This window comes from Neofelis nebulosa, chromosome 6, assembly GCF_028018385.1.
Source record: "Neofelis nebulosa isolate mNeoNeb1 chromosome 6, mNeoNeb1.pri, whole genome shotgun sequence".
Lineage (NCBI taxonomy): Eukaryota > Metazoa > Chordata > Mammalia > Carnivora > Felidae > Neofelis > Neofelis nebulosa.
In genome coordinates, this window is record NC_080787.1 from 153,059,113 (window position 1) to 153,073,924 (window position 14,812).

General features: G+C 59.0%; 1 protein-coding gene across 6 annotated transcripts in view; it reads right to left on the reverse strand.

The window, feature by feature from the left end:
* RPS6KA2 (ribosomal protein S6 kinase A2) overlaps window positions 1-14,812 on the reverse strand; it is a 354,515-nt gene that overhangs the window by 63,695 nt on the left and 276,008 nt on the right. For all 6 annotated transcript variants that reach the window (XM_058735871.1, XM_058735870.1, XM_058735873.1 and 3 more), the window contains 4 exons: window positions 10,256-10,336; window positions 7,396-7,475; window positions 4,801-4,907; window positions 2,254-2,291 (listed from right to left, as the gene is read on the reverse strand). In XM_058735871.1, coding sequence (XP_058591854.1) covers window positions 2,254-2,291; window positions 4,801-4,907; window positions 7,396-7,475; window positions 10,256-10,336 — 306 coding nt within the window. The remainder of the gene's footprint in view (window positions 1-2,253; window positions 2,292-4,800; window positions 4,908-7,395; window positions 7,476-10,255; window positions 10,337-14,812) is intronic.

Below are 14,812 nucleotides of genomic sequence, written 5' to 3' on the forward strand. Positions count from 1 at the left end.
AAGGGGTGCGGAGGAGAGGGGGCCTCGGGGGGAAGGGGTGCGGAGAAGAGGGGCCTCGGGAGGAAGGGGTGCGGAGGAGAGGGGGCCTCGGGGGGAAGGGGTGCGGAGAAGAGGGGCCTCGGGAGGAAGGGGTGCGGAGGAGAGGGGGCCTCGGGGGGAAGGGGTGCGGAGAAGAGGGGCCTCGGGAGGAAGGGGTGCGGAGGAGAGGGGGCCTCGGGGGGAAGGGGTGCGGAGAAGAGGGGCCTCGGGAGGAAGGGGTGCGGAGGAGAGGGGGCCTCGGGGGGAAGGGGTGCGGAGAAGAGGGGCCTCGGGAGGAAGGGGTGCGGAGGAGAGGGGGCCTCGGGGGGAAGGGGTGCGGAGAAGAGGGGCCTCGGGAGGAAGGGGTGTGGAGGAGAGGGGGCCTCGGGGGGAAGGGGTGCGGAGAAGAGGGGCCTCGGGAGGAAGGGGTGCGGAGGAGAGGGGGCCTCGGGGGGAAGGGGTGCGGAGAAGAGGGGCCTCGGGAGGAAGGGGTGCGGAGGAGAGGGGGCCTCGGGGGGAAGGGGTGCGGAGAAGAGGGGCCTCGGGAGGAAGGGGTGCGGAGGAGAGGGGGCCTCGGGGGGAAGGGGTGCGGAGAAGAGGGGCCTCGGGAGGAAGGGGTGTGGAGGAGAGGGGGCCTCGGGGGGAAGGGGTGCGGAGAAGAGGGGCCTCGGGAGGAAGGGGTGTGGAGGAGAGGGGGCCTCGGGGGGAAGGGGTGCGGAGAAGAGGGGCCTCGGGAGGAAGGGGTGTGGAGGAGAGGGGGCCTCGGGGGGAAGGGGTGCGGAGAAGAGGGGCCTCGGGAGGAAGGGGTGTGGAGGAGAGGGGGCCTCGGGGGGAAGGGGTGCGGAGAAGAGGGGCCCCGGGAGGAAGGGGTGTGGAGGAGAGGGGGCCTCGGGGGGAAGGGGTGCGGAGAAGAGGGGCCCCGGGAGGAAGGGGTGTGGAGGAGAGGGGGCCTTGGGGGGAAGGGGTGCAGAGAAGAGGGGCCTTGGGAAGAAGGGGTGCGGAGGAGAGGGGGCCTTGGGGGGAAGGGGTGCAGAGAAGAGGGGGCCTCAGGGAGGAAGGGCTGCAGAGAATAGTAGGGCTCGGGGAGAAGGGGTGTGGAGAAGAGGCCTTGGGGAGGAAGGCTTGCAGAGAAGAGGGGGGCTCAGGGAGAAGGGGTGCAGAGAAGAGGGAGCTCGGAGGGATAGGGTGTGGAGAAGAGGGGGCCTCGGAGGAAGGGGTGTGGAGAAGAGGGGGCTTCGGGGAGAAGGGGTGAGGGGAAGAGGGAGCTTAGGAGGAAGGGGTGAGGAGAAGAGGGGGCCCTGGAGGCAAAGGGTTGGGGAGAAGTGGGGGTCTCAGGGAGGAAGGGGTGCAGAGAAGATGGGGACTTGTGGAGGAAGGTGTGCAGAAAAAAGGGCCTCGGAGGGGAATGGGTGAGGAGAAGAGGCCTTGGGGAGGAAGGGTTGCAGATAAGAGGGGGCCTCAGGGAGAAAGGGTGCGGAGAAGAGGGTGCTTTGGGGAGAAGGGGTGCAGAGAAGAGGGGGTCTCAGAGGGAAGTGGTGAGGAGAAGAGGGGGCCTCGGGGGGAAGGTATGCGGAGAAGAGGGGCCTTGGGAGGAAGGGGTGTGGAGAAGAGAGGGCCTCATGGGGGGAGGGGTGCGGAGAAGAGGGTGCCTCGGGGAGAAGGGGTGTGGAGAAGAGGCCTTGGGGAGAAGAGGGGCCTCGGTAGAAGAGGTGCAGAGAAGAGGGGCCTCGGGGAGGAAGGGGTGTGGAGAAGAGGGGGCCTTGGGGGGAAGGTGTGCGGATCAGAGGGGGCCTCAGGGGGAAGGGGTGCGGAGAAGAGGGGCCTCGGGAAGAAGGGGTGTGGAGGAGAGGGGGCCTCGGGGGGAAGGGGTGCAGATCAGAGGGGGCCTCGGGGAGAAGGGGTGTAGAGAAGAGGGGGCCTCGGCGGGCGGGGGTGGGGTGGAAAGGGGTGCGGAGAAGATGGCTCCAAAACAGCCGGGACTGAGAGTCTGCAGGGAAGGTGCTGGAAGGTTCTTTGGTCAGAAGGAGAGAGAAACGGAAGGGAGCCCGGCAAGCTCGAGAATTTCCAGATGCTGTGAGGACACACACACACAGCTCATCCACATCTGTGAAAATGCCAGCCAAATCAGAGACACACAGCAGCCGATGTGGGCGTCAGGGGGACTTTGGGTCCAGGCCACTCCCCCATTTACCGGGCCAGGGGGAAGTCACCGGGACACCGCTGCCCTTTACAAACCTGTGATCTTAATGTGTCCCTCTTCGTCCAGCAGGATGCTGAAAGAGAGAGGAGAAAGCATGCCTCACGAGCGGCCCAGCCGGGCTGGCGGGCGCGACTTTGGGTGGCGGTCAGCACCCGGGCTCGCCTGCGACGCACCGACGTGGGCTTGCACAGTACGGCCTCCCCCGCCAGCAGCTTCTGCCGGGGCACGAGCGGACTCAGATCCACGGTGTTTGGGGTTAACCCGGCAAAAGCTGGGACCCGCAGGTCTGAGACCTTCTTAAGCCCACGGGAACGGTCGGGAACCCTTCAGACTGCCCTGTGCGGGGAATGTGATTTTCAGGTCCAGGATCGCCTTGGCCTGTGCAGATCTGGAGCCTCGTGCATTTCTTCTCTGGGTCAGAGGCCCCCTACTTCTTCCCGTCGCCCCTCCGTGAGCCCCACCCTGGCTCTCGTGACCACCCCAGGCTCTGGGGAGCCTGTGACACCTTGGGCCCTGGCACCGAGGAGCCCTGGGGCTCGGCAGGCTTCGCCTTGTCATAGGAGCTGGGTCCAAGCTCTTGTCACAGCGGCATCTGACATCTAGAAGCCCTGGGGTTGGGGGGGGGGGGAGGGGCACTGGCCTTTCCGTGCCCTGCTCTCCCGTGGGAGGGCACTGCTCACCGGCCGGCAGAGGGGGAGTCTGGAAGGGCGGACGCAGGCCCGCAGGCACTTGAGGAGGCCCTTCTTCTGGCTGTCAGCCCTCAGGGTCCCCGGGGCTCCTAGCTTTCCATTCCTTCTTTTGCTGTCATTAGATCCTGTCCCATCAGCTCTGGGTGGCAGGGGTACCAGCCCAGACTTAAAGAGACCAGGAAGGGGAATGGACAGAAGCCACACCGTCCCACCCTAGCACGCGGATGGACCGGAGTGCGGTGAGCCAGGCACAATGCAGGAAACGCTGTGCATTCCACTTACACGGGGGTCGGGGTCGGGGTCGGGGGGAGCCTAGAGCAGCCAGATTCACAGGCAGGAAGTAGAAGTCGGGGTGCCAGGGGCAGGAGGGCGGTGAGGGGAGTGAGTGTCTCACGGGGACAGATACTCAGTTTTGCAAGGAGAGAGTTTGGAAGGTGGATTATGCCACGCAGCCGTGTGAGTGTGTTTTGTGTCACAGGGCTGCACGCTTAAAAACGGTTAAGATGTCGGGGCGCCCGGGGGCTCGGTCAGTTAAGCTTCCGACTTCAACTCAGGTCACGATCTCACGGTCCGTGAGTTCGAGCCCCGCGTCGGGCTCTGTGCGGGCGGCTCGGAGCCTGGAGCTGCTTCGGGCTCTGTGTCTCCCTCTCTCTCTGCCCCTGCCCCGCTCATGCTCTGTACCTCTCTCGCTCTCAAAAAGAAACATTAAAAACATTTAAAAGTGAATTTAATTAGTGAAGATGCTAATTTTATATTGTTTTTCTTACCACGATTAAAACCTATGCCCTGAGATTAAAAAAAAAGGCCGCCTGTTTTAACGGAATCTGAAGGGGAATGTTGCGGCACATAATTAAGAAGACAATTTATCAGGAAAGAAGCGAGTATTTTCATCTCTGCCTTTCAGTTGTACTTAATGTCTGCCCAGAAAGGAGCGACTTTCAAGATTAATCTCCTACTAGGGGTGCCTGGGTGGCGCAGTCGGTTAAGCGTCCGACTTCAGCCAGGTCACGATCTCGCGGCCCATGAGTTCGAGCCCCGCGTCAGGCTCTGGGCTGATGGCTCGGAGCCTGGAGCCTGTTTCTGATTCTGTGTCTCCCTCTCTCTCTGCCCCTCCCCTGTTCATGCTATGTCTCTCTCTGTCCCAAAAATAAATTAAAAAAAACGTTGAAAAAAAAAAATTAAAAAAAAAAAAGATTAATCTCCTACTAATTCCAATTGATGACAAGATCTTTCTTCCACTCTGCTATTAAATATTACTATTTTCAACTGTAAAGATCCCCTTGCCCTTTAAAAGAGAGAGAGAGAACCGGGGTGCACGCCTAACGGGCGCCCAGGGCTCGCAGCTTTGAGATCCGCTCCTGCTACCGCTCCCTAAGGGAGACAGCTGTGGTTCACAGGACACTGTCCCCTCTGTGGGGACACTGAAGACAGGGCCTTTTGTGATTACGGAAACATTTATTTTCGTGTGCAGCCGGTGGTGTTCTACTGTGGCTGACAGCTGCAGGTGCTTAAGTCAAAGCCATACACGACCTGAACTTCCCACCGGTGTTGGGCAAATGAACTCCGCATCGTGTGCGGGCACAACGTCACCCGGGCGTGTCCCACAAGCGGCCGCCACACCTGGTAAAAATGGCTTCGGAGAAGAGCTGTCTTTTCTTCAGCTCGGTGTGGATCAAAGAGTAAAGGCTCTGGAGGAAGGGCGGGACCCCCAGCGTTAAGTCGCACCCGTTGGGACACCTTCCCGGGGGCGGACAGGTGGAACCCGCGTGGGAGGCGTCCGCGAGAGGGTGGCCCAAGCCCTGTCTCCGGGGTGCACCCGCCAGAGAGCGACGGCCACCGGCGGGGGCAGCAAGAAAGGGGGTGCAGAGGGGCGTCCTTCACACGCTCGCTTACTTCTCGGGCTTCAGGTCCCTGTAGATGATCCCCAGGCCGTGCAGGTGGTCTAACGCCAAGGCCAGCTCAGCCAGGTAGAACTTGACGTCCTCCTCAGTGAACATCACCTAGTGAGAAAGTAGGAAGGGGTGGGACTGTTCGGCGCGTCCTGTGGCCGGAGTGTTCTGACAGACCCGGCCCTGCGGAGTGCACGCTCAGTTACCTCCGCTCTGCAGGGGATCGCAGCTCCCCCCACAGTGCTCTTCGGGCTCTTACAACGGAAAAGTGAGTTCTCTTCATACTTGTGAGGCCAGCGAAGGCGGAAGAGCGCTTACTTCCCCGCGAAGACGGCGAACTTAGCCTGTGAGCGGGGAGCCTGGTTTCCCCCTCCTCCTCGCCCCCGCGGCTCACGCGGCTCTGGGGGGTGTTTCTGGGTGTATATTTTGATGTGAGTGGTTCTGCTATGAAACGGCACAGGCGAGGCCGGATGAGGGGCTGCTGAGAACGCACCTCGGGTCTCATCCCCCCCCCCCCCGGCCCCGCCCCGGGGTTTACGCAAACCCACTGTCCGCCCAAAGTGAGGCGAGTTCTGCCAAAGGCGACCCGCACGTGGGGGAGAGTCGTGGGGGCACCCCGACGCGGGCTAGCCGAGGCATACGCCAGGCCGGGTGCCCGGCAGACTTCAACGCCATTATCTTGGTGACAGTTCCGTACCTCCGGTCCCGTTAAGGACCAGCGGGCGGCTTTTAAAGTCACCTTACTGGAAAGCCAGATTGTTATCACAAACCACCTTTTTATGTTCACTGTGAGAAACCAACGTCACAGAGACCGCCAGGGCGTATTATTGCTGAATTCCTTCTCTGGATGCAGACAAGGCTCCCTGGTGAGCACAGAATTAGAATGAGGGCAGTTCGGGGAACTGGGTGGCAGATACTTCAGGCTGCCACAGGTGCTGGGCGTCCATCTCACAGAAGGGACGCTTCCCCACGGGGTCGGGACACACACCCCATCGTCGCGGGCAGTGACGTCTGGGGCCATCAATCCTCATTGGCCTTCTGGCCGTTGGACCCACCCGTCGTCGTGCCACGCTCAAAGGCTGCCTCTTCCGGCTGGGTGTTTCTTTTCTAAACTGGCTACCATATTCCACGGGCTCACTTTTAGTCAAGTTCTGCCATAGCCATTGGATTCTCTTTAATCTGACTTCTTCTCTCTCTACAACCGTCACGGGTTGTCTGCGTTCTGTGCTCAGAGCGCAGCCGTATTTCTCTGCTTGCCCGGTTCCTAGGACGCATCTCAGCATAGCCCCCAAGTACAAACGACAAGTCGTTTCTGCACAGAAATGAAACACCCCACGGACGCCCGTCCTTGAAGGAAGTCAGTGCAGTGACCAGCACGGCAGGACGCTGCCCACTGGCCTCATTCAAAGACGGAACAGAAAAAAGGCACTTTCCCGTATTGTTTCTGAGAACCTGCCGTGCCCACACTTGGAAATTTTGCCTCGATTCTGAAATAAAGGGTGTCACGGGAGACACACGCTCCCCTAGTGAGGTCATATGGGGCTTTTTGCTGATTATTGTTGCCTTTTGATCAAGAAGCCATCTTCGGAAACACGTGAGCACAAGAGGGACCAGACACCCGCTCCGGGGGGCTCTCTGCAGAGCCCGGATCTGATTCCTCCAGCCCCGGGCCTCCTACGTCTATCGCAAGGAGCCCAATGTATCACTTGTGCATGGTCTGGGGGACCCTTGATAACGGAGGGAGACAGCAGTGCAGGGGGCTCTGGGACCCCCAGTCCTGCTCTACTGCCTACTGTCCGTGTTGGACGGCCAGGCAGGATGGAAGGGTCCCCTGGTAAAGGAGCGAGAGGGGCAGAAAAGGGGGGCGGGCACTCTGAGCCCACGGTTACCGCCGGGTAAACACCTGCGCTGGGCGAGAGGGCTCGGGAGGTCGGAAGCCCGGTGCTCCCGCCTCCTTCAGCAGAAGGCTGGTTTTCCCCCCGCCACGAAGCAGAGAGCTCTTCACGTCAATTAGGGGCCGAGGGGCTCTCGTGTCGCGCAGGGTGGCGTTCTGGACAACTCCCGTGTCGGGACTGTGAGGTCCAGGCTACGCCTTGGGGCCGGGAAGGGGGCTGGCGGTCGTGGCGACCCCCTGTGTGCAGATCTGGCACCTCCAGGGTGGGTGGGCCGCGAGGGAGTCGCGTCTCCCTACGACGCAGAGTGAGACCCCGTGAAACAGTCCCTCCCGCCTGTTCCTACGACCCCTTGTCTGCGTCCGTTCCTCACGGGGAGGCGGACAGAGCCACGGACAGACCGACGGACGTGCGCAGCCTCGCGGGGCTCCTCAGGGCTGTGCTCTCACGGCCCCTGAAGGACGACAGATTGCCGCGCCGCACCCCTTGTGCTGCCTGTTTAACACACGCGCGCGCGCGCGTGTGCACACACACACACGGGACCCCACAGCGAACACACGCGCGCGCATGTTGACACTCCCACGCGCTCTCCCCCACACACGCACACACTCACACACTCATACCACACAGTCACGCACACACAGTGTCACACGCAGCACGCACGCGCCCCTCCCGCGGGCGCCCTCCGCCCTCCCGGCCCCGCGCACCTCTTTGGAGAGCCGGCTGAAGAGGTCCCCTCCTCGCAGGAAGTCCAGTAGCAGGTAGAGCTTCCCCTCCGTCTGAAAGGCTGTGGAAGGAGGGAGGGTCGGCATCCCGGGCCACACACGGAACATGCCGGAGCCTTCCAGAAGCAGGGCTGGGGTCGGGCGGGGGTCGGGGCAGAGTCGGGGGACAGGGCCGCAGGAACGAGTCTGCCTGTGTCCCTCACTTTCAGGAAGAGCCCGGAGGGTCACCTCTCTGGTCTTTTCTCCTCTCCTTCACTGCCTGCTTCCCTTTTGATCCCAGAGGGGCTGGAACCGGCCTGGAGCCAGCGTCCACAGGCCCAGCCTGCTCCCCCGACCCCCACTGCCGATGCTGGGCTCCGGGCTCACGGGGTCGCAGGAGCAAGCCTCCTCCCCTCACCGGCTGCACCCCGCATAGCTGCAGGTCAGGGAAATCTGTCCTCTGCTCCCTTCCTTCGCGGAGGCGTCAGTGGCCCACCGGCTCGGCCGCTGTGCGACACGGCAATGGGGCTCACGTCCGGGGTTTGCTCACCGTGACCTATAATTTCAGGTCTTGCCCACCGGTCAGCCAGCGTGCCTCGCTCCAGAGGGGGCTGGACGTGCATGTGGGGGTCCAGGGAAACCAATCACCGCTGACCACTGACGGTCAGTTCAACGTTACTGACGATCTACCCCCTGGCATCTGTGTTAGGCACACAGGAGGTAAGGCTGCGGGGGTCCCGATATCCCCGAGCACTCGAGAGCCTTCTATTTTCTAGAAGTAAACGCTAGACGCACTGCAATAGCCAGGGCTGCAGAGACAGACCTCCTCTAACTAAAGACTCGTCCGAACTGTATAAATCGGAGGCTGGGTTGGATCCTCTCTCCTAGGGCTTGACGGGCAGCAGGAGAGCAAATGGCATTTGATCAACCACAGAGCTGACACGGAAGGTGCGATTAATATCCCGGTAAGACGCCCGGTGCTTCTTCAGAGAAACGCCCTGGAAACCAGCTGAAACGGCTGTGTGTCAGGGGCAGGGCCAGCCTCCCGCGGGCCCCTGTGGACAGAGGTAGGGGCACCTGCCGGCCAGCCCAGGTGACACGGTGGGACAGACCTAGGGGTACCTGCCGGCCCAAGTGACACGGTGGGACAGAGCTAGGGGCACCTGCCAGCCCAGGTGCAGGACAGACCCAGGGGCACCCACCCAATGGCCCAGGTGATGTTGCGGGACAGACCTAGGGGCACCTGCCAGCCCAGGTGATGCTGTGGGACAGACCCAGGGGCACCTGCCGGCCAGCCAGCCCAGGTGACGTTGTGGGACAGACCCAGGGGCACCTGCCAGCCCAGGTGACACGGTGGGACAGACCTAGGGGTACCTGCCAGCCCAAGTGACACGGTGGGACAGAGCTAGGGGCACCTGCCAGCCCAGGTGCAGGACAGACCCAGGGGCACCCACCCAATGGCCCAGGTGATGTTGCGGGACAGACCTAGGGGCACCTGCCAGCCCAGGTGATGCTGTGGGACAGACCCAGGGGCACCTGCCAGCCGGCCCAGGTGACATGGTGGGACAGACCCAGGGGCACCTGCCGGCCAGCCAGCCCAGGTGACGTTGCGGGACAGACCCAGGGGCACCTGCCAGCCCAGGTGACACGGTGGGACAGACCTAGGGGTACCTGCCGACCCAAGTGACACGGTGCGACAGACCCAGGGGCACCTGCCAGCCCAGGTGCAGGACAGACCCAGGGGCACCCACCTACTGGCCCAGGTGACGCTGTGGGACAGACCCAGGGGCACCCGCCTGCCAGCTGGCCCAGGTGACACGGTGGGACAGACCCAGGGGCACCCGCCTGCCAGCCAGAGAAGTCTCGCTCACCACCGGCTTCCAGCAAGTTCACATCCATATTCACTTGTACTAGCTCTGAAAAGATGGGCCACACACTTTCTACACAAGACTGAAGTGTTTTCTTAGCAATATCGGAAGTTAACAGCGAGGAGGAGCTAGAAGTCTCTGCCCTCCTCCCATCTTTGGACTCGGCTTATGCCTTTGCTTCCTTCTGATTTGTGTAAACGTCCCGGACAATGCCCCACACCCAGCGCCTTCGAAACCGACAACGTAGGGGTTTCGTTTTGTTTCTTTTTCTCCTGCACTTGACGCATATTAGTTATTCGCTAGGGTCGTAAGTGTTAACGCTGTCTGGCATGACTCCAGAGTCACCCGTTCATTCGTTACTTTTAATTTGAAGATTGCACTTACTGCTTCCCGAGGGGAGAAAAGACCGAAAGCAAACTAGGAGGACTTGGCGTGGCAGAGTAGGCATGTGGCCGCAAACATCAAAATTGGTTGATTTGTGTCTCATTTCCCTTCCAGAAAATGGAAACGGTAACCTCCTTGAAAGGAAGTTTTGAGGGTCCCGTGAGCTACTATCTTTAAAATGCTTGAAACCTAGCCTTCACTTAAAATACGGAAGGTGATGCCATTCTGGTTAAAGAAATTACTAGGTCATATGGCATTTCATTCTAAAACAACACAAAAATAGATCACAGATTCTCCCCAATCTAGGCCAAGAGACTTTTTTTTTTTTTTTTACTATATCAGCGGTGATAATTTAGTAACAAAGTCGAGCCCCCCCCCCCCACCCCGCTTTTGAATCCGATTAGAACCGGGCATCCTGCTCCCTCAGAGAGGCAGACCACGGAAGAGATCACGGGACCACAGAGAGGAGGCAGCCCCACGCCACGCAGGCCCTTGACAGGGTGGGTGGTGGGGGTTTCTCCTTCTGTCCCAGCACGCGGTTTCATTTTCCCTGGATTTGGGAAGGTGGCGTCAGGGCCTCTCAAAAGTAGGTTATGTTTGACTCTATTTACCATAATGAAGCTTTACGATGAAAGGGTGATTCACTTCTGCCAAAATGTCTCTTTCCATCTTCGATCGGACTCGGTCCCGAACTGCAAAACAGAAAAACAAAGGCTTTCAAGAGACAAGAATGACGTTCTAGAGAGCACGTTACCTAAAACGTTAGCTACAAATAACTTCCCGCGATGTTTTGTTACAGTTCTCAGGCATATACAGAAGTCGGAATACTAGGATAATGGTCACCCTCAACTCGTCTACCTACAGCCAACAACTGTCTGCATTCTTGTACACTTGCTTTCCTCCTCTCTCTTCACACATACACACATTTTAGCCCAAACTCCGACGATAAATCGCCGACCCCATGACACTTGACCCCTAGGTGCATTTGCACCAGCACGTCCTAGGAGGAAGGACGGTCTCTTACGTTACCCCCGACACGGCCGTGACCTCTAAGAAGACTAACAATCATGTCACACTGTCACCTAAGATCCAATCCATATTCCACACCCTCCGCCGTATCATGTACAGCTGTTGGTTTTTCCAATCTGGGGTCAAGGTTCACTCATTATATTCGGTTGTTACAATTCTTTATTCTATTTGCTTCTAGAACAGAACGGTCCCACGTTTTTTCCCTCGTGTTCGGTGGACGTTTCGGTGAGGCCAGGCCAGCTTCTCGTAGCCTCTTCCACATTCTGGGTGTGTCTGATTGTTGCTTAATAGGTGGTTCTAACTCCTTTATTCCTTGCAAACTGAGGTCGGGTCTGGACGCTTTGTAAGATTGAGGCTGAACGTTCTGGGGGGAGATCTCTGCTGGGTGATGCCACGTGTCTCCGATCACAGCGGATGATGTGTGCGTGCTGCGTTACCCTCACTACGTGATGCTAAACTTGACGATGTGATTAAGGGGGCAAGCCATCAGTGTCCCCACACGTCCCTTTGTACATAGTCAGTGAGCTGCAGGGTGATACTTGGTGTGGAGGGCTCTGTGGGCTCCCACGACTCCTTCAGCCAAGAGCGTTAGCATTCGTACGTGATTCTTGCTTGCATCATTTAGGGTCACAAAATGGCGATCTTCCCATTCCTGCTGGAACTGGAAATCAAGAGAAAGACTGCTTCTCTCTGTCCTTGAGGATAATTACACACTAGGGATTCTTAAAAAAATTAGTGCGTTTTATCCAGTTTCAGTATTATTCTTTTCTGGTGCTGACATTGTCCAAAGCGTAGCCATCTGGGAATACAGATGGAATTCGTTTTGAGGCAAAAATAAGCAAGCCAAAAGAGATCACCACTTGAGAATAAGAATAACCCCACGATTCCCACGAGCAAACCGATACACCGAGGGCGGTGACCTTGCACCACCCCCTGTGAGCAGAGGGAGAAAATTTCCTCAAATGTTCCTAAGTGTGAGGAGTACGGGTGTTGCGTTACCGGACCAGGCGTTTAATCCTTCCACAATTTGGCCTAGTGACGTGTCCTGTTAAAGGTTTATTTAAGAAGTGCGTCGCCAAGGACGGCCGTAATAAACAACGACGAACGTGGGCAAGCACTGGCAAGGATGCTGCGAGGACGTGAACCTGGGCGGAAGCGGGTGGGGCTGTACCACGGTGCGGCCTCGGTGCGAAACAAACCGTGTGCTCCTCAGAGAGTTAAACACGGAGCCGCTCCGCGACCCAGCCGTGCCACCCGTAGGTCTATGTCCCACAGAACCGAAGCCAGGAACTCGGGTCCCAGCACACCCACGTGCATAGCGGCATGACTCACAGCGGCCAAAAGGTGGAAGCCCAAGGGTCCGCCAACGGACGAGCTGATAAATACGACGGGGTCTACCCGCACGGCGCTCTTCCGCCTTAAAAAGTAATAAAATGCCGACACACGCGTTAGCACGGACGAACCCCAAGAACATTATCCTGAGTGAAACAAGCCAGGCCCCAAAGAACAAATACTCTATGACTCTGTTTCTACGAGGTCCCTTCAGCAGCCAAATTCCTGGAGACAGAAAGGAGCTGGGTGGCAGCTAGGGGTGGGGCAGGGGGATGGGGACAGAGTCGCTGTTCGGGATGATGACAAAGTTCTGGTATAGACAGTGGTGACAGTTATGTAACACTGTGAATGGGTTTTTTTTAAATGTTTATTTATTTATGAGAGACAGAGAGAGAGTGAGAGTGTGGGGAGGGGCAGAGAGAGAGAGGGAGACACAGAGTCCGAAGCGGGCCCCAGGCTCCGAGCCGTCAGCACAGAGCCCGACACGGGGCTCGAACCCACGGAACAGTGAGATCGTGACCTGAGCCGCCCGGGCGCCCCCTGTGAATGGATTTAATGCTACTTGCAAATGGTTAAATGGTCAGCATGACGTTATGTCCGTCTTATCAGAATTAAAGAAACAAGAAGTCCTCTGTCACTGCTGGTCACAGGACAGCCGCCTGCCCTCTGCTCTAACGCTGGCTTCACTCTCCTCCAGGTACTCGGGCTCTCTGGAGTCCACCTTGGCTTTGGGGCCGCGACTGCGCGCTCCTTGCCTGGCTGCTGGGGAGCAGTGGCCGCTGAGCACACGTCCTGGCTCTGTCACCGGGAGGCTGTGCTGCTCTCCACGCACTCTCCTCACAGAGACGGTAACAGAACCTGCCTCACGGGGTCGTCACGGGGACAAGGACGTAGCACGCGGGTTCCTGGCCGCACACACCGAGTTGGGCTGATTTGTGGGGTGGGCTGCACACCCCCGGGGCTTCCTTGGCTACTCCTCCTCCGTTCCACTGCTGCTGTTCCCATACCAATGCCAGACCCCGGTGACTGCGGTGGCTGCGGGTGACCCAGAAGGGCCGCGTGTTGGCAGAGAGGGCCACGGGCAGGGCTGCGGGTCTCCCAGTGGCACCTGCACAGCCCAGCCTTCTCTGTGCCCCCACGGCCCCGAGCCCCCAGCACCAAAGCACCAGGCAGGGGCTGGGGTCTGGCTCGTCATCGTCCGCACCCCAGTGATGCACAGCGGGTCCTCTTCTGGCTGTACCAGAGGAGCAGGGCCTCTCTGCTGCGAGGACCCTGGGGAGCGCATCATCCAGCCCTGGGTTTACGGGAGAGCAGACGAGGCTCGTTGGAGGGAAACAGCGGTGCCCGGAGCCGGGCCGGTGGGCACAGATTCCAGCAGAGCAGAGAACACAGACCCTCGGGAGGACGAAGGAGAAACTGAGTCGTGAGCCAGAGCCGTGAGTGCAGACTGCCACCCCGGAGACTCAAGCGGAGCACAGCGCCCAGAGTCGAAACAGTCGCTGGGCATTTCTATTTCATGCCATTTTTACCGCTGGCTCTGGTTTTGTCTGTGGAGCGGAGAGCCTCAAGTTCAAGATTCCCTCCGGCTCTTTGATGGCAGTCATTGCGTGCAAACCTTTCCAGGAGGTCGTGTTGCCGAATTTAGTCTTGTTTTTCCTGTTTATCATTTGCGAGTTACTATGTCGTGACCTAGGCTTTGGTCAGTGTAGTTTCTCTTTTCTCCATAAACAGAAAGCGGGCCGTGCGAGGCACGTCTGGTGGAGGGGCTGAGGGCAGAGCCCGGGCCCCTCGTCGGGGGAGCAGAGCGTGAGCCCGGGACGGGACCGGTCCTCCCAGCTCCTTGCAAACGGGACAACTGAGTGGTGGGGGCACAGTCCTCCCACCTGACCTCGAATTTCTCTCCGCCGAGCTCCGTCCTCCTGTCCAGTCCCTGTCCTGTTTGTCGGTCTTCTCTGTGCAGCACAAGGAAGGCAGAGCCGTCTCTGCCCCCGGCAAGTTAGAGTCTGGGAGCCGTGCTGTGGGGACGGCAGTGTGGGAGCCCCTGAGGGCCGGCGGGGCCCAGGGGAGCGGGAGGGACACTCCAGGGAGGGTTCCAGATGCTCGATACAAGCCCAGCATCAGCTGCAGGCGCGTCGTGACAATGACGGTGGGGCCCGGGACTGTCCCTTCTGGGGCAGTTAGAAGCCTCCCTAAGCAACCCGCTGTGTGGACCCAAGTGCGCCACTGCGGCCCAGGCCCGGGCTGCCTCCTGGAGGCAGGGGAGCAGGCCAGCCTTGGTCCCCCAAAATGTGGCCCCTTCTGGGAAAAGTCCCGTTGCATCCTCAATACCCGCAGCCCCCCGCCCCGCGACGCGACCTGGAGAAGCAGAGCAGCCAAGAAAAGGGGACACCGTGTCCCCACGCCCACCCAGCCACCTGCCCGCAAAGCTCGGTCAAGAGCATCTGAGAAGCCGGTAAGTGGGACTGACACGACTATCATCGTGTCAGATGTGCTTGCAGTGAAGGGAGCTGCCGGGCCACACGACGGACGGAGTGCTGGTAACGGCCGTGCTGGTGAAGACAACAGAGAAGACCTTACATGCAAATTTCCAAGGAACTGTTAAGTTACAGCTAGGGGAAAAAAAAAAAAAAAAAAACATATATATATATATATATATATATATATATATATATATATATATATATATATATATATTCCTCCCTGCCTTTCACACAAAAATAAATCCCAGATCTATTAAGAAGTGTTTAAGAAAAAGATCAATCCACAGAAATGATGACAAGGAAAAATGTGCATCCTTGTCCAGGTGG